A 25,575-nucleotide genomic window follows, 5' to 3' on the forward strand; every position below is an offset into this window, starting at 1 on the left:
GAGCGAGGCGAACAAGAACTCCACTTCACTGTAGGCTCCGACTGAAAAGCAGGTCGGGATAACAAGAGATATTGTAATCCATACAGTACATGCACTGGAGGGTTCCAATACTGAACTCCAATACTTGCAGCTGCTACCTCAGCTGGTACAGAGATATAGAGCATAAATATACATTCAAGACAGATAATTTTGGATATATAGGTGTAAGTATGCCCAAGATATATAGGTGAGGGTGATATTGCACTTATTTATTAGTAGCTCGCATAATGTAATGTAAATCCCAGGTGTAAAGTGGGTAACTGACCTGTTCATAATAATACGGAATTTGAAGGATTTACGCAATTGTGGGACCTCTAATCCTGGAGTTGAAAAATAAATCAACAGTGCACATTATCCTGAGTTTCATATCACATATACACAACAGCCTTGATGCTGAAAAGGCCGTGGAAGAAAGTCATCTACGCAGACAAAAGACCGAGACTAACCGCCTCAACACGAACTGCATCAGCAATCTCATCCTGCAAGGACTTCCCCGTAGGAGTCCATCCCAGCACCCTGCGAGCGCGCTGAGCACGCTCCTGTGCATTAGTTCCCCAAAGAACGCCACCATGGCCAGACAGGGCATTCGCCTCGGAGTCACTGATCTCCTTCACCGACGCCGAGCTCAGTCCTAGCTTAGCAGCCTCTTCAGCCACCAGACGGCCAATCTCTCCAAAGTTCTAGACCCCAGTTAGAAACCCACTTAGTAGAAGGAAGACAGTGAAACTTACAATGGCTCCATTCTCCGCAAAGTAAATTCCATTCTCATTCCAGAAGGGACCCTCCTCCCCGGAAACAGCTTTCTCGACTAACGTGACGAATATCTGACTGATATCAGTGACGTGGATATTGCTCCACGTACTAAGACCCCGTCCAACTTGGTATCCGGTTTTGTTCTGGAGGGTAATACGCGCGAGTTCCGGGATCTGCACACTGCGCTGCTTGATGGGTCCCCTGCCGTGACCGTAGATGATGGGAGGATAGACGACGGCGGTCTTTGGTGATTGTGGGGCTTCGGGCAGATTGAGGATGAAATGGTCGATGAGACGCTTGGCTGCGTACTTGTGGATCAGAGCCTTGATTTCTTGCTCATCGTCGATGTCGCTGTAGACTTTGTCGGAGGGCTCTCCGTAAACACCCTTTTCGATCTCAGGAGCGGAGAGGAGAGTAGCACCGGATACTTGGATCCAGTAGCCTGAAGCATAGCTTGGTCAGAATTGCAAGTCCAACTCTGATATCTACGTTGTTATAGTTGACTCACCAGGCTTCGTACGCTTCGGACTAGCCAGTCCTCGGAAGACGGCCTCCGCGCCTTTATTGTTCTGCGCGCTGGCCGCATCTACAAGATACCATAGTGATCAGCAACTAGAAGTTCAAGTGGCGATAGCAAAACTTACTAACTACCACATCTGCAATCTGCGCCTCTTCTTCAACTGCAGCCGAGTCGAGCTCTCCCTGCACGACACGGACTTTAGGGTAAGCCTGGGCGATCTTCGCGCCCTTGTCGGCATCTCGAACAAGGACCGCAATTTCGTAGCCGGGGTGCTTTTCGTGCAGGGCGTACAGGACATCCCCGCCGATGTAGCCTGATGCGCCAGTTCTAAAGTCCAGTTAGTCAAACGCCGCTATATCTTTCACATCCATGTAGCTTAGTTGCGGCGACGGGTAGCATACAGGAAGATCCGAGTCATGATGCGATACTCAACAATCCAATGCTGTGAAGGGGAAAGACGAAACAAGTTGTTGACAAGCTATCTCAATTGAATACGTACGCAATCTGAAATTAAGGAAACAAAGAGGGGCACACCCCTCCTCGATCCCCTCATCATCTCATCAAATACCGCAATAAACCAAACGGGCAGGCGATTCCGCGGAAAGCGATCGGGCGCGATAACGATTTGGAGATCCATCTGCCCCACTGTTCCGAAATAGGACAGTGATTGCTACATTCAGGATCCCAGGACGTGCTGTCAATTCACTACTGATCAGTGCTGAATTGGGGGACTCCTGATTCGTATACGATCTGTCTTACCCCGAGGTGGTGTGTCTAGGAAAGTCTGCTCGAGAGTGTTCGCTTTTAGGGCCGTGGTCTGACCGCAAGAATGGAACAGCTCCGCGAACTATATATTTCATTTTCGAAAGCTCCCGTCAGTTGTAGATTTAATTTTGATATACCCCGGATTTTTATTCTTTCCCCCCTTGCCATCTGAAGATCAACATTGAAAGTGGCAAAATGGCACACCGCGGAGAGACATTACACAAGGACATTTCCTGCATTGCAGACCTAAAAGCCCAAGGAAGCAAAAAGCTCCCGCGGATGGTCCGAGGTGCGTTTGACCTCTGCCTTTCTAACCATGACACAAACTCATAGATCGACGCAGATTACTACAATGAAGGAGCCATGGACCTGATCACGTACGTCAATTGCTGCATACTAAGCTTAAACCAAATAAACCCCGACATCACTAACCACACCATAATCCAACGAACAGACTCCGCGAGAACGAAGCCGCCTTCGACCGCTACAAAATCCGCCCCCGGATCCTCATCAACGTCGACCAGATCGACACATCCACAGAGATCTTCGGCACGAAAGTACGTCCCCAGGAACACAAACAACCCCCAAGCTCCAACCTAACAAGAATGACCCCAAGGTCGCCTTCCCCCTCGGCTTCAGTCCCGCGGCATCCCAGAAACTCGCCCACCCGGACGGAGAAGTAGCAGCGTCGCGCGCAGCCGCAAAATACAATGTATGCATGGGGCTGTCGTCGTATTCGAACTACTCGCTCGAAGACGTGGCCGCGCAGGGCTGTGGGAACCCCTACGCCATGCAGATGTGTGTGTTGAAGGATCGCTCGCTCACACTTCAGCTGTTGGAGCGTGCTGAGAGTGCGTTGTTGAGTCCTGGTCCCATCTGTCAAGTGATGAATGCTTATGTTGGAATACAGAGGCGGGATACAAGGCCCTGTTCCTCTCGGTTGACGTGCCCTTGCTCGGGAAGCGGTTGAATGAGTACCGCAACAATTACACCCTCCCTGAGGATATGTCATGGCCGAATATCCTCAGCCATGGATTGGATACGTCTAATCGAACTGACTATGGTGAGTTTATCATTGTCCCTAGCATGGTAGTGTATGAACATGTTACCGACTGACCTACAAAAAGATCCAAGCCTTGACTGGGAAACCACCATCCCCTGGCTCCGGAAACACACCAAGCTCCAGATCTGGTTGAAAGGAGGTATGTATAGCGTGTTTGACAAGGGAAAAATCAAACTGTATAGCTCACATCACACACAGTATACACACCCGAAGACGTTGAGCTGGCAATCCAATACGGCGTCGACGGCGTCATCATCTCCAACCACGGGGGTCGCCAGCTCGATGGAGTCCCTGCCACCTTGGATGCGCTGAGAGAATGTGCGCCGGTGGCGCAAGGACGGATCCCGCTCGCGATTGATGGTGGGATTCGGCGAGGCTCGGATATCTTCAAAGCTCTGGCACTTGGAGCGTCGCATTGCTTTGTGGGACGGATCCCTATCTGGGGGCTTGCGGTATGGTTACCTCGTTCGATCTTTGAGAATTCGAACTTTGGAAGATGCAAGGGCTGACTTGTCTTGACTTACTAGTGGAATGGGCAAGAGGGTGTCGAATTGGGTATTAAAATCTTGTTGCAGGAATTCCGGATTACCATGGCGTTGGCTGGGTGAGTTTGATTGCTTTCTAGGGTGTGACGGGGAGGATGATGCTAATTTTGACTAGGTGTCGGTCAGTGAAGGAGATCAGAAAGAGTCACCTGTCGGTGCTCAAATCCGATGGAGTTTTGGCGAAGCTCTAATTGCGTTGATATTTGGTTGTATTGGATGTGGGCAGTGTATTATTGATGATAATCATACATTTTAGCATTGTTAAGCCATGAACTTTTGATTAATTCTATTCCTATGCCAATTTTCTAAAACCCCGCAATGCAATGCAACGAAGGAAATTACTCAGTATAATAGAACTTACTAGACTGACCGGCATAGATGCTATTCAAGCCTTACTGCCCAGTCGGGGCAGTTGAACGCGGAAGTGCATCAGGAGCATGAGGGCCCCGAACACAGCTGCGGAGAAGAAGGTCAGACGGAGCGCTGCCGCATATGCACCCACAACTATACCAGATTAGCTCATGAAAATTAATGAGAGTGTGTGAGGAAAGATAAACTTACCCTGTTCTTGGTGGACTGGGTCCAATTTCACGATAGCCTGGACTGATTTGCGGACGAGAAGGATGATACTTTCCTTTTCGGGCCCTGTAACCATTTCTTCAAGCTGGTATACGAGGGTGTTCTGGAATATCCAACTGCTTGTCGCCACACCCATCACCGAGCCCAGGTTTCTCCACAGACCCAAGGTCGTGGTAGCCACGGCCTGTTCATCCGGGTCACTGGTGGCGAGAACGGAGACCATCAAGGAAGGAAAAGAGAACCCCTGTCCAAAGCTTGCGAGCGAAACACACAACATGGCAACTACATCGGGGGTGCCCATACCAAGGGTGGATGCTGCGAGGCCTCCTAGCATGAGACAAACGTCACCAAGGATCACGGTTGGCTTCAGTCGTTTGGTCCATGTGATGATGAAACCAGTCGAGACGCTCGAAACCGTCACGGCGAGGGTCGACGCTACCAGTCTGAGACCCGAGTCAGTTGGACTCGCGAGCTTGACTGCCTGGAAATACAACGGAGCATTGAAAATCATGGTGTTGACGGCAATGGATCCAAAGAAGTTGCCAAAAATGAGGTTGGCGCAGGGCTGCTTCGACAGGAGCGATATCGGCATCACGGCCCGCTCCACGTGCCGCTCATATCGCACGAAGATCACAGCTAAGATGAGAGATAAAACCAAAGACGAAATGACCAGGGGATGAGACCAGCTGAGCACATTACCGCCCAAATTCAGACCCATAATCAACGCGGTCACGCTGACAACCAAGATGAACGAGCCCACCAGGTCAATATTTTTGAGTAGCTGCAGGAAAGTCATCCGTTCCGTCTTTGCCCTCTTCAGGCCCAAATCGGCGGGGGTGGTCCAGGCTGCCACGAGGAAGTAGATGAAAATGAAGGGCAGCTGCACGAAGAACGCACCTCGCCATCCTACGGTATCACAGAGAAACCCGCCAAATGCCAATCCCAGGCAACCTCCCACACCCAGGCACAGATTGATGTAGGACTGGTACACCCCGCGATATTCGATGCGAACCAAATCGCTCGACAGAATCATGCCCATGGAGAAGACACCCCCGGCTCCCAGTCCGCAGAAGGCTCGAGCCGCTATAAAGCTCCCGATACTCTGGGCCATACCACACCAGGCAGTAGTCAGGAAGAAGACGGCGATGGCGAAAAGATAGACCGGCTTCCTGCCAAAAGTGTCGGATACGCGACCGAACAAAGGAAGGAAAGCGGTTGAGGTCAGAAGGAAGGCTGTTGACAGCCACGATGCAGAATTCGAGGCATGGAAATGGGATGTGATGACGGGGTGACTTGACGCCATCAAAGTCGAGTCAAAGAAACCAATAATATATCCCATTTGGACCCCGCCGAAGATTAGCCAGAATCTCGTCGGGGAGACATTGATAAATCGAGAGGCATAGCCGGTGGCTTCACTCGGAGACCTGCCTTCGGGATCTACTGCCGCTCTCTTGGTGGCTGCCCCTGCTGAAGGGATCCTTTCGAGATTTGGTTCGATTTCCAGCCCCTGGTTTATGGAAGTGACTCTCGAGAGGGTGATCACAGGCTCCTCATCATCGGAAGTGTATGCTGTGGATGAATCACCCGTCTCTAGGGCGTTGTTGCTATGATCACTGGTGTAGTTTGCATGGGACTGTTCATGATTGAGAAGAGGAGTTGACTCATTGACGCCAACGCGTGATGATTGCGGGTTTTCATGCATCCCTCGAGGAAGGTGGCGGGGTGATGTACTGAGTTAAGGAAAACTCTTTTAGATATAATCCGTGTGTAATAAAAAGATATTTTTGATTTTGAATTTTTGAATTTTGTATTTAAAAAAATTATTCCTTAGATTGTGAAGTCAGAAGTGTAAAATCATCTCCAGAATCAACTCGCTCGGGGGGCTGCTACAGTCTAGTTAAATAGGAGGAAATGTTGGTCGCATTTGGCTTTTCAGTACAGAAATTTTTATAGTCGAGGCTGTACGATGAGAGCGACGCTAATGCAGTGGGTTGGAGTCATCTCGTGCTGTGACTCGAGCCAACCTTGTCCCAGTGGGGGGGAACTTCGGGTCCCCACTCGGGTACGGAAAGGCGGGAATGAGATTGTATTTGTCTCTCCATTGAATTTCTCACTTCAATGTTTGACTCAATCCCGAAATACATCATGAACATCCGTAATCTCATGTTCCTTTTTGTCCTCTATACAGAAGAAGAGTAGCCGTAGTCGCAGAAGAAGGAAACATCAAGACGGCCAAGGCTAATGAAAATGCCGCATGCACGCTGATGCACTGAGGGTATTTCAACCCCTCTTTAGTCACTGATAAGTGCGGTCTGCTCATAAATCTGTGACCCACTTTGTCTTGCTTACCTTACCTTGACTTGCTTTGTCCATTCCGCTGCAGCTTGTCTATGGCCAGATTGGGACCTGATGACCAAAATGTCCCCGGAATTGTGTCATCCGCACCAAGCGTTCATGCATCCATACGAAGTATATTGCCGCCGTCCCACTGGTTGGGATCCCCGGCACAGACCCATCGAGTCCCTCAACCTAGGGCTGTCGTTTCCGATTTGCCGCTTGCTCGAGACGAGTACAACAATTGGCCATACAAAGGCTAAGATAAAGACAGGCCGTTCTCTTGGCGGCTGTTATTAAGGACGCACGAATCTGCTGTCATATCAATTACGTTTGAAGTCTCCTGCACTACTATGTGAAAGACAGCTGTGGCCTGTGCTTATATCGATACTTCGGAGTACTATCCGAAATACATGGTAGCATAAGCCGGACTCTAATCCGATCTCAACACCCGGAAGACTTACTGACTTTGCGATAACCAAGTATTAAACGTTCCGATGTCCCGGAAAAAGCAAAGGCGGCAGGAATGAGCCAAAGGAACAGGATTATAATACCAGAAACCTTATAAGATCAAACCCTATCGCCACCTTAAACTCGTAGGATTTGCCTGACCAAAAAGGCGGTGGCGTCCAGGGGTACAAAATGACTCAACTGCGTCCTGCACCTCTCCATCGACTCCTTCGGAACTCGTTTATTGCGTGGGATCTGCAAACCGTTGGCTTTAGAGTTTCTTGATACCTTGATCTTCCATCACGTCCTACCCTGTGACATCGACAATCATCGCTGTGATCTCACCCCGTCGCCAAAATGCGCCCCCCGCTCCGGATCGCCATCCTTGAATGCGACACTCCAATAGAAAGTGTGGATAAAAGGTATAATGGCTACTACGGCTTATTTTCTCAACTTTTCCGCGAATGCGCCAAGTCCCTGGGATTAGATCCCGAGGCTGGCCTTGACATTACTCGATGGGATGTCGTGCATGCGCAAGAGTACCCCAAATTGGAGGATGTTGATGCGATCGTGCAGACTGGATCTAGTGAGTGCCTAAAGTATGCTAGAGCGCTGGCCCTCTACATACACACATCACGGCGGCACACCTGATAACCTTAAGCTCTAATTTTCATCTTGCTAACTTGACGTACCTTAGAACATGACTCCTTTGAAAACGACCCTTGGATCCTCAAATTAGTCGAATACACCCAGAAAGCCCTCCAAGACAACCGCGTCAAACTCCTCGGCATCTGCTTCGGACACCAGATCATCGGCCGCGCACTCGGCGTCAAGGTCGGCCGCAGCGATGCCGGCTGGGAGCTTGCAGTCTGCAACATGGACTTGACAGATCAGGGGAAGAAACTCTTTGGAAAGGATAAACTGGTACGCAGTGCACCCCTGTGGCTATTCGCATTCATCAATGCATTTTACCACCTCATCCATACACCCAATCTTCTTATCACCTTCCATTCTAACAGTATGCCATGATAGCGCATCCACCAAATGCACCGAGACATCGTCCACAGCTGTCCCCCGACCGTGATACCCCTGGGCTCCTCGCCCAAGTGCGCCCTACAGGGCATGTACCTGCCGGGCAAGTTAATAACAGTCCAGGGTCATCCGGAATACAACGGGTTCATCGTTACCGAGATTGTCAACAAGCGGACCCGGGATGGCGTTTTCTCGAAAGAGCAGAGTGAGGATGCACTGGCTAGAACGGAGCTGGCGCATGATGGGTTCGATATTTTGGTTGTTTTCTTGCAGTTTTTGCTTGGGGAGATTGAATAAATACCCATCTACTGGCATCGATTGCTGCAACAACTAGACTATGGCTTGTATTCCTCACCTTGTTTATAGCGACGGTATATAGAGGAGACAATTGTATATATATTTGAGGCACATGAATTCTATCTTCTTGTAAAAGATTCCTGGCCTGGTCCCCATTGACGACAACAAAACACGCCGATAGACCAACGCAATGCAATTGAGATAGGTATGGATAGCGCCCGAGCGTTCAATATCCCCGAGCATCTGGCACCCTGGGCCTCTTCATGAAGCTCTGGTCATATTCCAGTATAGTTTCAGCTGTCGCGCAGACACCGCGCAGGTGGATAAATCCTCCAAGGACAAGCGCAATGCGCATTACCCCCATACCGACAATATAGCCCATGCAAGTAAGAATACCGCAAATCCGGTATCTAAAAATAGCGACACAAACAACGCCCCCAACCAATCCCAGTCAAAAAAGCCACTCCAAAGCAAAAACTCCCCTTATCCAAAGGAAAAGACAATCACCCACTAGCACTTGGATCCTCCCTCTCCAGAAACGACGGATCCATCTCCACCTTCCGCTCAAACTTCGACCACCAATCGCGGAAAGCCTTCAACGGCACCGCATCCTGGTCACTCGAGGCAAAGCTGGCCAGGAAATTAAACGCATTCCCGATAATGCGCTGTGCGAGCACCTTGGTCGTGATCTGCCTCGTCTGCCGGACTAGCTGGCCCGAGGCGCCCTTTTCGGCCTCCAGGGCCTCGAGCTGCGGCGCGACGGTTGCGATGGGCTCGAGTGAGATTCCCAATGTTGCTGTCATGCCCGGTTGGAGGTTTGGGGGTGGAGATGTGGGGAGAATGGAGGAGGGCTTTTCGTTGGCGAGGGCGCCGATGAAGCGGAAGCCGTTGGGGTCGGAGGGGAACTGGATGTAGATTGCGGCGGCTGTGTCTGGGGGCAGAACAGTGCCGGGGAGGAGGAAGACGACGAGGTCGGAGAGGTCCGGGGTGAGCGGGATTGTGAAGGCGAATTTGGTGGCTTGGCCATTGGGTTGCGGGTCGACTGGGACGATGTCTGTGAGGCAGGGTCTGCCTGGAATTATGACGGAGAACATGGCGGCGGGGGGAGAAGTAGTAGTTCAGTAGTGAAACAATGCGATAAACAAATGCAAGTGGGGTATCTGGTTGATTGGACGTCAAAGAATGGATGGACAGATGCAGATTAAGTGGTTTATAGTCTGGTTATACAGGTGATTTGGGGAGAAGATGCATTGTCCAAGCTGTGTAAGAAAGAACGGTGGTCGTAGCTACTGGAGCTGGGGAGAATTTCCCTGGGGGTTCCATATGGTAGAATCGCAAAGAAAAGCTTGGTGACGAAATCGTCCGCCTGCCCTTATCGATAAGGGCTGTGGACCAGCCTAACTTGTTATGGCTGCGTGGGCATCCAGCTGGTCACATGTTTTGCCAGACACATTGTATTGCATGTAATATGTATGCATGCATAGTTTGCTAGTTAACTTTACACTGGACCTGGTTGCATACACAATGGCCAAATCCAACCTGGACCTGGTTGATGAATGCGATAAGTAATCGGCCCCCTCTCATCTACCTATTATCAATACCAACATTCCCGAACAGATTTCCATATTACGAGGATAACCCCGCATTCTACGCAGCCCACTTAAAGAAACACCACGCCTTCAAGGTCAATGGATGCGATGCGGTATTGGGATACATACCCAACTCGGCCGTGGCCAAGTTCCACTGGCCCGCTGAACACTGGACAGTGGACTCTACCAACCAGACCGTCACACTGAACACTGCTGCAGATGCAACTCCGGAGCAGCGCAGTAAGGTCATGGATGAGACCTTGAGAGCGGAGGCCAAACGGGGAAGGTTTGAGATTCTAAAGGGGTGGCGGAATGAAATGTACGCCGTTTATGCCCCCGGGGGTAAGTTCTTCCTCGAGATGGAACGGTGCGCCACCCCATTGTTTGGTGTTGTGTCGTATGGTGTGCACGCCACCTGTTACGTGGAAGACGAGCAAGGTCTGCAGTTCTGGGTGCCGAAGCGCGCAAAGACCAAGCAGACATACCCTGGAATGCTCGATAATTCCGTGGCCGGGGGAATGAGCACCAACGAACGTCCCTTTGAATGTCTTGTTCGTGAAGCAGAGGAAGAGGCATCTCTGCCTGGGGACGTCATCAGGGCCACTGCCAAGTCAGTAGGTTGCGTTTCGTATTTCTATGTGCGGGACTCTCGGGCCGGAGGCGAAGTCGATCTGCTACAACCAGAGGTAGAGTATGTCTACGACATCAAGCTTAATCGGGACATTGTTCCCAAGCCCAGTGACGGTGAGGTGGAAGAATTTAAGTTGTATACCGTTGAAGAAACGAAGAAGGCTCTTGCAAACGGGGAGTTCAAGCCCAATTGCGCAGTCGTCTTCATTGATTTCTTCATTAGGCATGGCATCTTGACCCCTGAGAATGAACCCGACTATTTCCAGATCCTGACGAGGATGCACCGCCGCTTTGAATTCCCAACAGCGTCGCATTTCGCAAACTGAGTGGTCACCGACCTTGAGTTAACTGGTAGATGAGAACACATATGTTGAGAATTGTTTGATATTCTATTGATATACCCAATCACCAATCAAACGCCGACGCTGCAACCAAACATCCCAATTAATGCAAACTTTTCTGTCAGTCCGAATGTCGACCCCGGACACAGATACCCATGAATTTTCGATACGAAGTGTTGATGGGATGATATCTTTCCTCGTTTCCTTCATTTCTTCAGAAGTAGATACACATAGTCGATCCTCAAGGGTGCTAGCTTCTTGTAGGGTCCTTCAAGATAGAGCAAAAGTCCACCGAAAGAGATGAAAACCGCCCTATTAGTGGTCTCAATTAGCCAATGCTCCGGGACTTGATCGCTATGCGCGTGACCAGGCAAATCCCGGTACAATGAAGGTCTACCTACATGTTCCCTTGGGTAGTTCCCTCCTCAAAACGGTACACCTTTCCATGGCAAACATAGTCGTAGTCGTTCGCCAGGGTCTGTTCGCCCATACCGACTTCTCTCCAGCCCTTCGAGCCAGTGTCTTCCTTGCCGTCCAGAGAAAGGGTCGAAGCGAGAGCCATGGACGCTGACTCTCCAGTTGTGCAAGGATAGAGTTCAGTGTTGACATCGAGAGTGAAGGTAGAGGTGTGATCAGAGGACGTGCAGGTCAGGCGAGAAACACGATCGTATTTCTGCTGGTTGACACCAGTGATGGTGAAAGTGTCTTCGAAAAGCAATGGGTCCGACATGGCTGCGACGACACAAAGTAACTCGGCTAATTCGAACAGTAGAGTATGGAGAATTGCAGAAGAGGCGCAAAGTCACGGAGTGGGAGGAAGTAGAAGGTTTGACGGGGACGCGGCCGAAAACTGCAAAAGGAATCGCCGCAGCTTTTTTGCTCGACTTTTTAGCGCACTGCCGCTTTTACCTCCGCCCGGAAGCTGCCCCGCAGCCATTCCTCAAAAAAGTATTCAAGAGCAACAACACCTTCACAAGTCAACTACAGCACAGAATGTCCTTTCGCAAAAGAAATATTGGCTTGTCAACAGGCGTCGATCGCGCCACGGCTCTCAATTCTACTGCGCAACCGCAGCAAGCCGCGACCGTACCAGAAACAAATCCCGGAATCCGACCCTCTCCCGATGATGGGCGCCCGACTACTTCGACAGGTAGCCGGTCGCTGGATAACCTCCTAGCTGGACATGGCGGGCTTCCCATTGGAAAGACTCTCTTAATTGAAGAGAATGGAACTACGGATTTTGCAGGCGCATTGTTACGGTACTATGCAGCAGAAGGTGTCGTACAGGACCAAAAGGTTCACGTTGTCGGGATGCCCGAGCAATGGGGCAGAAGCCTTCCTGGCTTGATAGGCCCTGCGGACGTCGCAGATGAGAAACCGGCCAAGCGAAAGGGAGAACGCATGAAGATTGCCTGGAGGTATGAGCGTTTGGGGGAGTTTGGGGCCGGTGTCGCTGGTTCAAGAGGTAAGACATAGGATGCGGTCACTGCTATCTACAGAAACTGTGTGAATCGCGAATGAGCCTAACAGATGCAGCGCCCGTCGCAACCACGGGAGATCAAGCTTCGTCCGCGGCCAACGGAGACCAGGCTCAGCAGCCAGCATTCTGCCACGCTTTCGACCTCACCAAACGTCTAACCCACCCATCTATTGCCAATATCACGTATATCCCTCTCGCCCGCACAAATGAACCCCTCTTCATCTCAATTCATAAGCGTCTTCAAGCCGCCATCGCCCAAGGCCCTCCCAATACGGTCCACCGCATTATCATACCTTCCTTGCTCAACCCCACGCTCTATCCGCCTGAGGCCAGCCAGCCCGAGACCATTCTGCCGTTTCTTCATTCACTAAAGGCTTTGATGAGCGCACCCTCTGCGCGTGTCACAGCTATGATAACAATGCCTTTGTCCCTGTTCCCCCGCTCTTCGGGGATTGTGCGATGGGTCGAACTTTTGACCGATGGTGTAATCGAGCTTTGTCCTTTCCCCCACTCTGCCGATGCCCTCGCAACCTCAGGCGCTGCGACAGCAGGTGAAGAGCCACCGCAAGGCGTGCTCAAAACCCATCGACTGCCTGTGCTACACGAACGGGGCGGGGGTAGTGATCAGAATGTTGGACAAGATTGGGCGTTTACTCTCAGCAGACGGAAGTTCGAAATTAAGCCGTTCAGTTTACCGCCGGCCGAAGGAGATAAGGAAGCCCAAGAAGGCGCGGGTCAAGGCGGAATGCCAAAAAAAGCGGATCTAGAATTCTAAACTGACGCTGCTATGCTGAATGAGGGAGAAGGAAGTCCGCAAATCATTCTTCATGGTCCGAATCTCTCAGCATATCCTCCAGTTCGATCTGTTCAGACATGGCAGGCCCAGAGCCAGCCATGCCTCGGAGATAGTCCCTTCCGTAGGCATCCATGCCCTCTCTTAGTGAGTTCTGCGTGAAACGAGAGCGAAGGCTCCTCCCTAGGCAAGACGATAGAGCAAGCCACGCTCCGAGGTGTTAACGATGGAGACCCGTTAGCGGTAGGGGAGTCACTTACCTAGGAGTAGAAGGAGAGGCGCAAAAAACACGACAAAGAGGAGTAAAAGGAAATTCATCGCGGCTACAGCTGGTCGTGTTACCGTATGCTAGCATAGGATAGAAAAGAAATAGAGATGGTTTCTTGTTTGGGCTGATCAGCAGTGCCGCTCCAGGCTTAGCGCAACCATGTACAGCACGTGACGCGATATTGCTTGTTTGAAGCGAGTCTTCTTGATAGTTAGACCGATACTGCGTCAAATCCAGCCGTTATCGGATGGATCAGATGATGTTAGGCCTAAGTTTCAACAACAAGTTGCAGAGATAGCTGACGGACCTGCTTTCTAGTCTCCGGAGTATGGTAGAATATGTTGCCTCAGGCATGAGAAACCCACTCCATGTGACTAACGCGAAGAGGAAAGGCTCCGTCAGGGTTTAGCTTTTAAGAGCTTCTCCTCCCACCAAAATTTACATTCTTCTTCCTCATCACTTAGACACAACCGCAATTGACATAGCTCTGGTTTTGCTGGCCAAATTCCAGAGCATCTCTTCATCTTGTTATGTACTCTTGTATTTGATGGTAAGTTACTGTCTTGATTTTCTTAATATTGCTGTCTTTGCATGATTATACAAATACTATAATCTGTCAATCCCCTGAAGCTCACTATAATATCTCATAAAACGAGCATATGTGATTGAGAAATGTATCGAAAATGACTTGCATTCTTTATTTACCATGTTGATCTTGCATCTCTTGTGTTTAACAATATGCTAACATCAAACTGGTTATAGCAGTGCAACTGATAAACTGGAACATCTCACATAAACAAAATGACTACGGAGCCCACCCTCCCCATCCCGATCTCGTATATCGCGGGTAACTACTATCTTTTCTCTATTGATGCCGTTACGTATTTGAGACGAGAGCATCACATCTGTGGTGTCCTGATAGGCACTCTGCCGCAAATCCCACAACAAAATGTCTTCCTGGGATTGCCGCTGGAGCTGATGCCGGAGGAGGCGAGGCTGCTGGTGGAGAAAGGTGTAGCTTGCATTGTAGACGAGGTAAAAGTTCAGAACCAAGGCATGAAAGCCCTGATGGAGGAGGATCGCAAGAAGTATCTCCGTGAGCTAGAATCCCAAGGCCTTCAAGCTATGCGGCTGCAAGCCAGCCGGAAGGAGCAACAGAGAGAGAAATCATTAAAGAAATTAGAAGAAAAGAAAGCAAAAGCTGCCAAATCAAAGAAATCCGAGGATCCTGAACCCGCTCCTGCTGTCGCTGATGGGCCTAAGGATGACCCATTGGTAGACCTCTTCGCAGACAGTCAACCGTCAAGCCATAGTCAAACTACTTCTCGACGTACCTCCACTACTGTCGCCCCCGAGAATGCACTGGGCATCACGCCAGCAACGGCTCGTCCGCCTCTCCCAGCTGAGCCCTCTGCCGAGCAGCTGCTGCCAATACCTCAGGCTCCCTCGTCTTATCCTTTGTTTGCTCATCTCCATGCCGAGGGTTATTTCCTGTCCCCGGGCCTTCGATTTGGCTGCCAATATCTTGCCTATCCGGGCGATCCCTTACGATTCCACTCTCATTTCTTGGTTGTCTCTGCCGAATGGGACGAAGAGCTCGATTTGATGGACATTATCGCCGGAGGTCGACTGGGCACGGGTGTGAAGAAGGCATTTATGATTGGAGGTGCTGAGAAGAAGGAGGACACTGCCGGTGAAGAGAATGTGAGAACTTTCAGCATTGAGTGGGCAGGAATGTGAGACTATTGTCCTGGATTGCCAGACTTTGACGGACCGGTCTCACGCCGCACATCGGCGATGTAGACATATCGTTCAGCAGATAGGCTGTATGGAACATGTGCACAGCCCTCGACGCTTCCTGGATGGAAGATATCCGATCAACGGAACGCCACTGTTGATGCTTGATATACATAGCCCACGAGTACTATGGATGTCGGTGAACATCCGCACTGGCGACCAATTAAGCATACCTGTGCTTGACTGAGGTTAGTGGCATATGCTAACGGCTCGGTCTAGCCATGGGACCTGTGGCAGGTCTTTGACGGTGCGACTTTAAATCAAGTCAAATGTCGAGTCTCTATGGTTGTCATAAGAGACACGATTATCACATTGAAGCTCTATCATCTTATATGCAACTAGAGAAGCATTTGTTCTAGTCAAAATGATACCCATTAAACCACCTCAATAGCATACGTCTAAATACTGGCTAATGGCCTAATAGCTCACATCCTGTAGCATATGTAAGACAAGCTCAATATAAGGCCGGAGAAGCAGAGCTGCGGCCTTCGAGGCGCAGCATCCCTACTTTCGATGGTTCCTCCGAAAGAGATTTGATGCCAACGGACGGCATGGGATGCCGGAGGCTTGGTCATGCTTGGGGGCAGGCAATGCGTAGGCAATGCGCAGGCTACGCCAGGAAACCTCTCCTATATCGACTCCGCGCCGGTATCCTCTGCGTCGCGTTTTGCGCTTCATTCCTTCAGCATCCGCGCTCCGCTGCCAGCATGACTGCCAAATAAGGATTGTCTTTTCGCCGGGCCTACCCCGTCGTAGAGTGTCGTCAACATCATAAAAATATAGGCGAATACCACACCATCAATCAAAGATAGTCCACATTGCGCCACTTGAACTTCTTGTTTGCACGATCCACCGGCCGATTCAGGAACTGACTCCCATGAAGCTCAAACGTAAGGTCCTTTCTAGCATTGGAACCAGCATTCGCACTTGCGTCTTCCGTCACATCCATATCATCCTGACCCGGTGCAGACAACGGCACCCGAAAGCGAAAAATGGTCTGTTCCTTCGGCAAAGCTATCGCAAACAGCATCAACATTAGGCTCACCAACTCACCACAGACTAAAAAAAAAAAAAAAAAAAAAGAAGGAAAGAAAACTCACTCTTAACCTCATCCCTCTCCGTAACAACCACAAAAGTAAACTTCGTATCCCGCACCACAATACCCCTAACGCCCACCCTCCCCGCACACCGACTCCTCACAACCTCGACCTCCGCCCCGTGGAAATCAGCACTAACCAGCTTACTCCCATGCGACAACGCCGTCACATTAACCTCCTCCGGCTTGCGACCCCCGAGATCCAGCACCTCTCGCATATACCCCACCCACATGGCATGCAGGCCCTTGAAAATCGCATACTTGCACTCCTCCTTGGGCAGGTCGTAGATACCGGAGACGCGCTTCTCGCGCGCCGACAGCGGCCGCGGCTTCTGTTTGCGGAGGAAGTACGCTTTCTTCTGGAGACGGTGGCGACGGCGTCGGTCGCGGTTGTCTTCGGGTGTGGGCGATGTCGGGCGCAGGTAGAGCGGTTTCTGTTTTATGCGTTCTTTGAACAGTTGGGATGCGGTGTCGGGGGAGTGGGCGCGCTCGAGGAGGGTTTGCGCGATGTGCGGTTTTGGGGTGGTCATTTTTTCCCTTTCCTTTCGCCTGTTCCTTTTTTTCTTTTTGTTTCCTTGGTTCTGGGTGTTGGTGTGGTGTTGAAGGAGGTGTTCGGGGTGGTTGCGTGGTTGGAGAGAAATTGTTCTGTTATCGGGACTTTTTGCTGGGCTGATAAGGTTAGGTTTATCACGGGGTTGCCTTTTTGGGACGATGGAATATAAATGGAGTATTTTACTCCACGGCTACGGTCTACCTAGTATATGACTTCGAGTATACCTTGACTTTTTGTGTATTCGTTTCATGTATAATGTCCAGTGGTGCTATGAGCAGCTCATATGCTAGTGTGTTTGTGGTTAGTTACAAGAATCTCTCTCTTTTCAAACATCCCAGGAATAAAAATGGCCCTAGTCAGGCAGACAACATTCGAAGCTCAGTATAATATGAACACAATCTATGACATGCACTTATTAGCATACCGAGGTATCGAAAGTTCAAAGAGTATTTGAGATCCAATTGGCATTAGCCAATTGTCGTATGTGCAATTCGTATGCCGGGTTCTCCAACACAGTAGTCCTCCTGAGTCTTGACAGGCTACAGGTCAAGACTGGATCCAACGAACGCCCACCAATACAACAACAGTGAACCAAATCCACTGTCTCCAAAAGGAATTCTCTCTCCAAACTCAAACAAAACCATACGACCCCAACGTAACCTCGTAAACCCATCCATCGGCTAGAACCAAACCGCTAACTGGCCCAAATCCTCGGCTCACCTCCTTCCCCGCATTAGGGCTACATCTATATCAAGATCAGGATCAAACTTCAACTTCAAACATCCAACACAAAGCAACACAAAAGAACAAGCCCAAACCCAACAAAATGGCCACCCAAGAGACCCTCCCCCCATTCCCAGACAACGTCCCCACAGCGCCCCTAACCCGCCTCGCGCTCAGCAAACTGCTCGCCCACGACGAAGCAGAAATAGACCGGTTTATGCAAGCATGCTGCGACATCGGGTTCTTCTACCTGGACCTGCAGGGCACTGAGTCAGGGACTACCCTCCTCGCCACAGCAGACAAGCTATTCCAAACGGGCACGGAGCTATTCCAGCTGCCGCTCGCCGAGAAACAGAAGTATGATTTCAGTGCCCAGGGTTCTTACCATGGGTATAAAGCCCAGGGGGCAATGATCGCAGATAAAGAGGGGAATATGGATAGGAATGAGTTTTATAATGTAGATTCTGTCCCCTTCCCCATCACCACCACTACTATCACTATCATCATCACTAAGATACATACACATACATATACATATGAATATACTAACTAACTGGCATACAAAAAGGTCTCCAAAGACGCCATCCTCAACCTCTCCCCCGCGCTCCCAGGCCCAGAAATTCTCTCCACCCCCGAAACACACACCAACCTGAAAACCTTCATCACACTCTCGCACGACATCACGATCCTCGTACTCACCCTCCTAAACAAAACCCTGGGCCTCCCCGAGTCGACCCTCCCCGACCTCCACCGCCTCCAATCCCGAAGCAGCGACCAAGTACGCTTCATCAAAGCGCCGCCGCAACCACTACGAGACAGCCGCACAGCGATGGGCGAGCACACCGACTTCGGCAGCGTGACTATCCTCTTCAACCGGCTGGGCGGGCTGCAGGTTCTCCCGGCGGGGGCAGACGCAGAGTGGACGTATGTGCGGCCGCTGCCGGGCCATGCGATTGTGAATCTGGGGGATGCGTTGGTGAAGTTCACGAATGGGTTGCTGAGGTCGAATATTCATCGTGTTGTGGCACCTCCTGGGGAGCAGGCGGCGTGTACCAGGTATAGTCTGGTTTATTTTGCGAGGCCCGGGGATGAGGTTGTCTTGCGCAGGTTGGAGGGGTCGGAGTGTATTCCGGAGGGAGGGGAGGACGAGGTGATTAGCAGTAAGGAGTGGGTTTTGAGGAGGGCGTTGGGGAGGAGGGGGGGCTTGGGGAGTGCAGAGTATGAGAAGTCGGCTGGGACGGAGATGATGAGTCGGAGGATTAGGGTTTGATTTCTTTCTTTTCTTTTTTTCTTTTCTTTTTTTTTTCTTCTTTTGTCTGTTTATGTGCTTGCTTGATTTGGGGCTAGTTTATGGACTTCAATTTATATAAGTATGGAGTATATTGTCAGGGTGGAGTATTGAATGTACATTGCTTAGGGCTCTATAATCATGTTCAAAGAATGCAGATTGCTCCATCCCGGACTGACAGGTGGGATATTCTTCCTCACAAGCCCCTGTGAATTATGTGTTAACCAGAGGAATGGTGAACAACTCTTTAGCTGCGTCACTTCAAGGACCTGACATGTTCTATCACTACAACCTAATGTGGTCACCGTGCATGAATGTAGTGGATAATGACTCTTCACTCTGTCATTCCCTTCCTCACATTTGATCCTTTGGTCATAGGTTATATGAGCTAAACTTCTGGGCAGAGGGGCCCTCAAGGAACACAGTGCACTTTTGTGTTATTAATGTCCCAGCAAGTATGATATTCTAAACCTATAAACCATTCACACATCTCCTACTCCTGGCCCAACACAACATTAACTGTCTCAGAGCTGTTGTAACACCTGGATAGGCAAGGTGTCGATATATACTCTCTCTCTAGTCAAAATGGCATCCCAACGTCTCCCAACGGCAGCTCCAACAAGGGGACAGCAGTTACAGACTCGTTTCAGCATCATCTCACCAAAAGTACCACTACGCAGACATGGTGTCTTCAAGTGTTGGGCCTGCTTGGCTATCTTTGCCTTCATTCTCATGGAGTTCCTATATGCGCTGGCCGACGGGTTCCTGGAAGACCAGCTCGAAATCCAACTCCAACTCAGATAACTCTCAATCCAGCATGGATGACCAGAACCTTCAAGACGCTCGGTCCGACAGCTCCAGCTCGCCTCCAACTCCGTGGAGCAGCCCTCTGGGCAGCCTCTCCTCCACGACACTCAGCCCAATGACGTCGTCATTGCCGTTCCACGAACCGGAAAGTAAAGTTCATACTGATGGTAACTGCTGAACTGGTTCGTTCAATTTATGTAAGCTCTGAACTGACCACACATTAGGCATCAGGTCACACTCGACCGTTTCACGCGAGGGTTACTGTGTGGCCAAGTCTGCGGTGGATATTATGCAAGGTATTGAAAGCAAGAGGAACAACTTTTTCACGGCCATAAAAGACATCGTCCTTCCACTTCTGGGTGACAAGGGGCAATTCTATCAAAACAAGGAGACGTGGACTGCCACTGTGCGACCATACAAACCGTTGAATCCACAGCCTACAGGGTAAGGGTAGCCTAGTATTCTCTCCAGCTTTGGCAACGACTGACAATGCGGCATAGACTTCAAGCTCAACTGAAACCGTACCAGCTTCGAGGGCTGTCATTTCTATTGTATCTCCGAAACAACGGCATTGGTGGAATCCTCGCAGATGAGATGGGCCTAGGGAAGACTATCCAGACCCTTGCCCTCTTCCAGTGCATCAAGAGGCACGATAATACTGTGCGACTTGAAAAGCCTGGTCCGTTCTTGATTGTCTGTCCATTCAGTGTGATGGAAGTTTGGCTTTCAGAGATAAACAAGTGGACACCGGAGCTCACTTCTATCAAGTTCCACGGAACACCGAGCAAAAAGGAGGCAGTCAAGAAGATTCTGACTCCTGCCAGAGGTAAAAGCCGGAGGAGTTTGACACCGGCGGTGGACATTGTTATAACCTCCTACGAAACGTTGACCTCAGACATCAAATGGTTCCGAAAGTTCGTATGGAATTATGTGGTTCTTGATGAGGGCCATCGCATCAAGAATAACCAATCGCACAGAGCCCAAACCATTCAAAGTATCAGGGCTGAATACAAGCTCGTCCTCTCGGGGTAAGAACACATCTTGCAGGTACCGTTTGCTCAAACGACTAACATTGTCGACACTCAGAACCCCAATACAGAACAATTTAAGGGAATTGTGGTCAATCTTCCATTGGCTCTACCCTGATGTCTTTGTGCCGTCTACGTCAGAGCCGTTCGAAGAGGCATTTTCGCTCAGAGACGGGAAGTTCGATCCCAAATTCTTCGACCAAGTCCAAAGCTTCCTCGGCCTAATCATGCTCCGCAGAGTTAAGGAATCCCCAGAAGTAGGGCTTTCAATTCCACAGAAGACAGATACAGTTTTATCAGTACCTCTGTCAGAGTTTCAACGTTCCTTGTACTTGAGGATACTTACCGGCATAGAAAATTCCATTCAAGGCGGATATGGGAGCATCTCATTCGGCCATAAGCGTGAGATGAGCAAACACCAAAAGTCTAATATGATGTGTGAGCAGAATGATGGTTTCAATGCTGGCACATCCGGGCTATCTTCAGCAAAGCACGTTGAAAAGAGAAAGTACAGAATATTGAGCAATATCCTCATGGAACTACGCAAGGTGAGCCATAAGTTCTTACCTAGTATGCCAGTTTAACTGATTCGCAAATCCAGTGTTCGATCCACCCGTATCTGTTGGATGATGCGATTCCGGATCCTTACGAACTCGGAGCACATGTTATCACAAACTCTGGAAAATACATTGTGCTCCTTAAAATGGTCCAGCATTTTGTGTTAAAGAGAGGGAAGAAGATAGTCATATTTTCGAACTTCAATCAGGCTTTGAATCTTTGTGAGGATCTTCTGTTGACTATCCAGAGGAACGGCGATCCTGTGAGATATGTTCGATTAGACGGAAGCACATCTAACGCACGACGGAACCTCTCGATTTACCTCTTCCAGAAGGATCCCAGATACATGGTCTTTCTGATTTCGATAAGGGCTGGCGGCGAGGGTCTCAATTTAATTAGTTCCTCAACGGTTATCTTCTTGGATGAAGACTGGAACCCCCAAGTTATGCGACAGGCTGAAGCGAGAGTCCACCGAATGGGACAGAATCACCCGGTGAGTATCTTTAAGCTCCAGTCAAAGGGCACAGTGGAAGAACAGATCAGCCGTCGCATTGTCAAGAAAGCATATGTTGCCAGTAAAGTCATGGAGGATATGACTGCAGCGCATGATATGAAAGCATTTGCAAATATGATTGATTCTCGGGGACTAGCCTACGCAATGGATACGGAGGACTTGTCTGCGTTAGTCCGCAGTCGAGCAGTTTTAACGTCTAACCAGTTGGATGCAACAGAATTGAGCTGGTTCAACTGGAAATCAATCCTCAATTTATGTGTTAGCAACCAGTCTATTGAGCTAAACGGGAAAAACACCGCTATCGATGTACACCAAGAAAAGGCTTGGCTGGCGCGCTCGGAGCGAGTCAAAACCAATATTTTCGACGGGAAAAAGGTCGACACAAGATTCAGATCATTTTCCATCTATGAAGCTTTGCCTACGGATCTTTGTCGAGCAGATAGACGCATTGGAAAGGAGCGGACTGTTATAATCGACGGCTTCTCCGTGGGAAAGGATAGTATCCGACTCGAGAGCCTATCCAGCAAGAGATGTCCAAATCTGTCGCAGACGGACCTGAAGGAGAAAATGACGCACGAAGCTGTAAGTAGTGATCCCCACAGTCTCAAGCCAATCGCAAGGCTAAAACCTTTCCAGGCATGTTTTCTCTGCCGGAAGTTCAACCCTCAAGAGTGCGATCTTTGTCCACTGGCATTCCACAAAGAGTGTCTCGAGTCGATAGGCAAGATGCGCCGTGGCGGAAAGAGGCTTTTATGCCCCCATCACTATTGCTCTCAATGCGAGAAAACAAGTAGCAAGGCAGGTGGGCTCTTGTACTGCTGTACAACTTGCTATAGAGCATACTGTGAGGAGTGCCTGAGTTGGCCACAGACAGACTTCGTGGGAGTGAACCATGCACATGAATCTATGGGATATTTCCCCAAAAGTGTGTTTTACATAAAATGCGCACAATGCAGCGACCAGCGAAAGCAGCGCCTTGATTTCGGATCTGTTGGGCCGTCCAAGAAAACGCGACGGTATTGATGTACGGACATCATCTAGTTTGTTTTCAGGGAACTGAACGGTTGGTAGGGAGTGTTACAGCATTTTCATGTGCCCAGAAACATTTGTTCATCGGAGTTGATGTAATTGATGTGGATCATATGAAGGGAGAAACAGAGACAAGGTACTCGGTTAGTCCATGGATACTCCGAGCACCTTCCTAAACAGGAGCAAGTAAACGGCAAGAATCTTACATTATCAACGAGTATGTCTGGTATCGCTTTCAATCCATTACCTGTAACGACCTTGATCGCATTCTGTACTGGTAATTCGCGTATAAACAGGTACAGACAGAAAGGTTCTACCCACCAAAACATCGAGCTGCATAACGACTGCAACAACAGACGGAAACAACGTGTATGCGGCGCCACCAGTCGGCAATAGAGCTACTAGCAAGTTGGTCAGCACGAATAGAAGTACTGTATTACAGGACAGACATTTCATGCCTTACCTATTGAAGCGCCCAGTGCATAACACCCTAGGCGAGCCACCAGTGCATGACTTGGTCATACTAAGAAACAGACAGGGATCCGATGAAGAAAACGGGCCACCGAAGTGAGAAAAATTTCACCGGGGACTCCACCGCTCCCAAACCGGTGGCACATGAATCGCCCCTCGAAAAGTGGATCAATATAGACAGGGAATATCGTTATATAGGGAGGGATATGTTCCGCGGGACCGATCCTATTTGTTTCCGTTGCGCTGGAACTTCACGGCGGGGCCGTGCGAAGTTGCCTTCCGAAAAAAGCCTTGTTTGTTGTTCGTCTCCACCGAGTCTGTAAGGAATGACTCTCTGAGAGAGCGCAGAATTGTCCGACAAGATACGGATGAGCAACATGACGGGTCTAATCGAGTCATTAAATGAGGCGGTCCCAACAGATGAGTTGTTTGCGTGGGGATCTGCACGCATCCAGAGTTCTGGGAAAACGACGGCGCCATTTCCAACCGTTGATTTGTCTTGCTGGACTACATAAGTCCGAGGTCGAAGCTAGGCAGCCAGACAGCATCCTCCATGTTTTTGCTTGTAGGTGGATAGCATATGTGCCTCGTGCGTCGTGTTGGGATTGCAGCTTGCAGGAAAGTGGACCTGCATCCAACCCCATTGCTGGGAATGTGTGAAAATTTTTCCATGAGTCCCTTCAATTCAGGTTACACGGCGTGCCCCGAGGAGGGAAAACGCAGGAAGCATCCTCACAGGACGCTCGCGCGTTGCTGACGGCAACCCCGATGCAAGGCGCTGGATGCTGCTGTCGATGGTTGCCTTCTCGCCTGATGTATGCCTGCAGCGATAGTCCATGAGCGCGTACGGAGTATACCTTCTCTGATCCGTCGTGGTAGACAAAGAAATAAGCCTCTGGGGCTATAGAAGAAGATCATGGGTAAACCTTGGTCATAATTAAGAGTTGGTCATGTCTGAATTTATCCGGTGATACCAGGTAATACCATACCTACCCACGATACAATACAATAATACTTCGGTTAAGCCAATCTCTTTCCAAGGAAACCATGGCGGGTCACGGACCGAACCGCCAAGGGGGGCTAATTAAGAATTCCATGGTACAAGAAAACGGTCCAGATGGGACAGAACAGAAATAATAATGGGCTCATCTCAAAGCTACTATAAGAAATAAAATCCTAATAAGATACGGAGGATCACCCTTACAGATTGAGAAGAGCCCAGAAATCCTCCGAAACTAGAGAAGATCATAGGGAATGACCATAAGCTCATTCCTTGAGCCCTCGCTTTGGACGATCCAAAAATGTGTGGTATGACTGGTGTAAAGTTGCTCAAGATAACGGCTGGGTAATACAGTTCAAATAAGCATAAATGCAGAGAACGTTACACAGCCATGAGCTGCTGTACACATGGAATACTGAAGTTTCCGAGTCAGTGGTTACAATAACAGAGTTGCTTTTCTTTTGTTTTCTTTTTTTTTTCTTTTATACTTTTCTGTACTTTCTTTGTCTTTTGGTTCCTTGTCCCTTGCTGGCTGTTATTGATATCATGATACTGGTCATGACAGCACATCACACTTACAAAGTAAAGTATACACCGTCGATCAACCAAAACAAGCCACCATCCCAGAATCAATGTTAACAACATCCATGAAATAACCCCCTCACTAATCACCACACCCAAAGAAACCACTCCAAACAAATCCAACACCGTTAAACCTTATTGAACCCACAACGCCATCCCACCGGAACCGTCAACCCGACCAGACCGACGTTGCCAAAACCGGACGATCTACCACAACGACACCAGAACTAGCCATAGTCGAAATGGCCCGAGCGCCCTCTAGCCGACTCGGGGATTTCCAGAACCAGTATAAGCGTATTGCACTGAAAATAAAGTGATTACTTTTGCTATGTTTACACGAGGCGCGGCGCTAACTAGACCGGCGTACGCCGTAGTATGGACGGAGTTATTCGTTTTTAGCACGGGGGATCAGTCCTTCATAATGACGATGTGACTGAATCAGTTGGTTTGGGCTTGCTTGCTTTGTCTGACTAGATGGGGGCTCTCTTGAGAAGCTTAATCGTGGATCGTCAATGGTTGACGTACACGTCGGGGACCATGGGAATGCTGAAGAGCATGTCGGAATTGGAATCCTGTGAGGTGTGTCGATTCGTATAAACTTTACGGTTATCTACTTTGGGTTGGGAGATGGCTAACTTACACAGCAAGGTG

General features: G+C 49.6%; 13 protein-coding genes across 13 annotated transcripts; 7 read left to right on the plus strand and 6 right to left on the minus strand.

Annotated features, from left to right (window-relative positions):
* Positions 1-458: 458 nt before the first annotated feature.
* On the minus strand, positions 459-1,745 carry BDV37DRAFT_296181 (uncharacterized protein; the record flags this gene model as incomplete). The annotated part of the gene is made up of 5 exons (XM_032090063.1): positions 1,714-1,745; positions 1,437-1,639; positions 1,301-1,378; positions 771-1,234; positions 459-719 (listed from the first exon to the last, which is right to left on the minus strand). Exons 1-5 carry the CDS (start codon positions 1,728-1,730, stop codon positions 459-461), a joined length of 1,023 nt encoding a protein of 340 aa, XP_031938879.1. The 5' UTR covers positions 1,731-1,745.
* Positions 1,746-2,272: 527 nt separating this feature from the next.
* On the plus strand, positions 2,273-3,748 carry BDV37DRAFT_273571 (alpha-hydroxy acid oxidase; the record flags this gene model as incomplete). The annotated part of the gene is made up of 8 exons (XM_032085083.1): positions 2,273-2,366; positions 2,421-2,454; positions 2,532-2,634; positions 2,694-2,928; positions 2,988-3,140; positions 3,205-3,279; positions 3,339-3,592; positions 3,668-3,748. 8 exons carry the CDS (start codon positions 2,273-2,275, stop codon positions 3,746-3,748), a joined length of 1,029 nt encoding a protein of 342 aa, XP_031938880.1.
* Positions 3,749-3,783: 35 nt separating this feature from the next.
* Positions 3,784-6,088, minus strand: BDV37DRAFT_178033 (putative MFS multidrug transporter). The gene is made up of 3 exons (XM_032079444.1): positions 4,247-6,088; positions 3,935-4,189; positions 3,784-3,796 (listed from the first exon to the last, which is right to left on the minus strand). The coding sequence occupies exons 1-2, from the start codon at positions 5,964-5,966 to the stop codon at positions 4,071-4,073; spliced, it is 1,839 nt and encodes a 612-aa protein (XP_031938881.1). The 5' UTR covers positions 5,967-6,088; the 3' UTR covers positions 3,784-3,796; positions 3,935-4,070.
* A 1,031-nt stretch (positions 6,089-7,119) lies between these two features.
* BDV37DRAFT_178089 (type 1 glutamine amidotransferase) lies at positions 7,120-8,629 on the plus strand. The gene is made up of 3 exons (XM_032079446.1): positions 7,120-7,634; positions 7,746-7,972; positions 8,081-8,629. Exons 1-3 carry the CDS (start codon positions 7,406-7,408, stop codon positions 8,375-8,377), a joined length of 753 nt encoding a protein of 250 aa, XP_031938882.1. The 5' UTR covers positions 7,120-7,405; the 3' UTR covers positions 8,378-8,629.
* BDV37DRAFT_178082 (OPI10 family protein) lies at positions 8,630-9,650 on the minus strand. Its single transcript, XM_032079445.1, has one exon. It carries the CDS (start codon positions 9,469-9,471, stop codon positions 8,881-8,883), a length of 591 nt encoding a protein of 196 aa, XP_031938883.1. The 5' UTR covers positions 9,472-9,650; the 3' UTR covers positions 8,630-8,880.
* Positions 9,651-9,901: 251 nt separating this feature from the next.
* On the plus strand, positions 9,902-10,922 carry BDV37DRAFT_273575 (thiamine pyrophosphokinase-related protein; the record flags this gene model as incomplete). Its single annotated transcript, XM_032085084.1, has 2 exons — positions 9,902-9,942; positions 9,995-10,922. The coding sequence occupies 2 exons, from the start codon at positions 9,902-9,904 to the stop codon at positions 10,920-10,922; spliced, it is 969 nt and encodes a 322-aa protein (XP_031938884.1).
* A 31-nt stretch (positions 10,923-10,953) lies between these two features.
* Positions 10,954-11,667, minus strand: BDV37DRAFT_296185 (DNA-directed RNA polymerase core subunit RPB8; the record flags this gene model as incomplete). Its single annotated transcript, XM_032090064.1, has 2 exons — positions 10,954-11,249; positions 11,339-11,667. 2 exons carry the CDS (start codon positions 11,665-11,667, stop codon positions 11,144-11,146), a joined length of 435 nt encoding a protein of 144 aa, XP_031938885.1. The 3' UTR covers positions 10,954-11,143.
* Positions 11,668-11,930: 263 nt separating this feature from the next.
* Positions 11,931-13,192, plus strand: BDV37DRAFT_285588 (elongator complex protein 4; the record flags this gene model as incomplete). The annotated part of the gene is made up of 2 exons (XM_032087762.1): positions 11,931-12,402; positions 12,474-13,192. 2 exons carry the CDS (start codon positions 11,931-11,933, stop codon positions 13,190-13,192), a joined length of 1,191 nt encoding a protein of 396 aa, XP_031938886.1.
* A 43-nt stretch (positions 13,193-13,235) lies between these two features.
* On the minus strand, positions 13,236-13,528 carry BDV37DRAFT_285589 (uncharacterized protein; the record flags this gene model as incomplete). The annotated part of the gene is made up of 2 exons (XM_032087763.1): positions 13,236-13,393; positions 13,471-13,528. 2 exons carry the CDS (start codon positions 13,526-13,528, stop codon positions 13,236-13,238), a joined length of 216 nt encoding a protein of 71 aa, XP_031938887.1.
* A 377-nt stretch (positions 13,529-13,905) lies between these two features.
* BDV37DRAFT_254601 (tRNA splicing endonuclease subunit SEN34) lies at positions 13,906-15,619 on the plus strand. Its single transcript, XM_032082656.1, has 2 exons — positions 13,906-14,028; positions 14,241-15,619. The coding sequence occupies exon 2, from the start codon at positions 14,280-14,282 to the stop codon at positions 15,216-15,218; it is 939 nt and encodes a 312-aa protein (XP_031938888.1). The 5' UTR covers positions 13,906-14,028; positions 14,241-14,279; the 3' UTR covers positions 15,219-15,619.
* On the minus strand, positions 15,616-16,976 carry BDV37DRAFT_254603 (RNase P/RNase MRP complex subunit). The gene is made up of 2 exons (XM_032082657.1): positions 16,376-16,976; positions 15,616-16,289 (listed from the first exon to the last, which is right to left on the minus strand). The coding sequence occupies exons 1-2, from the start codon at positions 16,899-16,901 to the stop codon at positions 16,078-16,080; spliced, it is 738 nt and encodes a 245-aa protein (XP_031938889.1). The 5' UTR covers positions 16,902-16,976; the 3' UTR covers positions 15,616-16,077.
* A 774-nt stretch (positions 16,977-17,750) lies between these two features.
* On the plus strand, positions 17,751-18,917 carry BDV37DRAFT_285592 (putative oxidoreductase, 2OG-Fe(II) oxygenase family; the record flags this gene model as incomplete). Its single annotated transcript, XM_032087764.1, has 2 exons — positions 17,751-18,104; positions 18,216-18,917. The coding sequence occupies 2 exons, from the start codon at positions 17,751-17,753 to the stop codon at positions 18,915-18,917; spliced, it is 1,056 nt and encodes a 351-aa protein (XP_031938890.1).
* Positions 18,918-19,617: 700 nt separating this feature from the next.
* BDV37DRAFT_273580 (putative nucleosome remodeling complex ATPase subunit (Snf2h)) lies at positions 19,618-22,678 on the plus strand (the record flags this gene model as incomplete). The annotated part of the gene is made up of 8 exons (XM_032085085.1): positions 19,618-19,909; positions 19,967-20,186; positions 20,243-20,770; positions 20,829-21,091; positions 21,125-21,318; positions 21,372-22,424; positions 22,479-22,575; positions 22,641-22,678. The coding sequence occupies 8 exons, from the start codon at positions 19,618-19,620 to the stop codon at positions 22,676-22,678; spliced, it is 2,685 nt and encodes an 894-aa protein (XP_031938891.1).
* Between the last annotated feature and the right edge of the window lie 2,897 nt (positions 22,679-25,575).

The sequence above is a fragment of the Aspergillus pseudonomiae genome (genome assembly GCF_009193645.1).
Source record: "Aspergillus pseudonomiae strain CBS 119388 unplaced genomic scaffold BDV37scaffold_62, whole genome shotgun sequence".
In the NCBI taxonomy this organism is placed as follows: Eukaryota; Fungi; Ascomycota; class Eurotiomycetes; order Eurotiales; family Aspergillaceae; genus Aspergillus; species Aspergillus pseudonomiae.

What these genes read in the sequence shown, in the direction of transcription:
- BDV37DRAFT_178033 (XM_032079444.1), bottom strand. Translation starts at nt 5,966, where the DNA reads ATGCATGAAAACCCGCAATCATCACGCGTTGGCGTCAATGAGTCAACT. An exon ending in CCCAGTCCACCAAGAACAGG is followed by an intron (nt 4,190 to 4,246) that starts GTAAGTTTATCT and finishes AATCTGGTATAG; the next exon opens with TTGTGGGTGCATATGCGGCA.
- BDV37DRAFT_254601 (XM_032082656.1), top strand. Translation starts at nt 14,280, where the DNA reads ATGACTACGGAGCCCACCCTCCCCATCCCGATCTCGTATATCGCGGGT.
- BDV37DRAFT_178082 (XM_032079445.1), bottom strand. Translation starts at nt 9,471, where the DNA reads ATGTTCTCCGTCATAATTCCAGGCAGACCCTGCCTCACAGACATCGTC.
- BDV37DRAFT_178089 (XM_032079446.1), top strand. Translation starts at nt 7,406, where the DNA reads ATGCGCCCCCCGCTCCGGATCGCCATCCTTGAATGCGACACTCCAATA. An exon ending in GATCGTGCAGACTGGATCTA is followed by an intron (nt 7,635 to 7,745) that starts GTGAGTGCCTAA and finishes GACGTACCTTAG; the next exon opens with AACATGACTCCTTTGAAAAC. An exon ending in TCTTTGGAAAGGATAAACTG is followed by an intron (nt 7,973 to 8,080) that starts GTACGCAGTGCA and finishes ATGCCATGATAG; the next exon opens with CGCATCCACCAAATGCACCG.
- BDV37DRAFT_254603 (XM_032082657.1), bottom strand. Translation starts at nt 16,901, where the DNA reads ATGACCACCCCAAAACCGCACATCGCGCAAACCCTCCTCGAGCGCGCC. An exon ending in GGAGAGGGATGAGGTTAAGA is followed by an intron (nt 16,290 to 16,375) that starts GTGAGTTTTCTT and finishes TGTTTGCGATAG; the next exon opens with CTTTGCCGAAGGAACAGACC.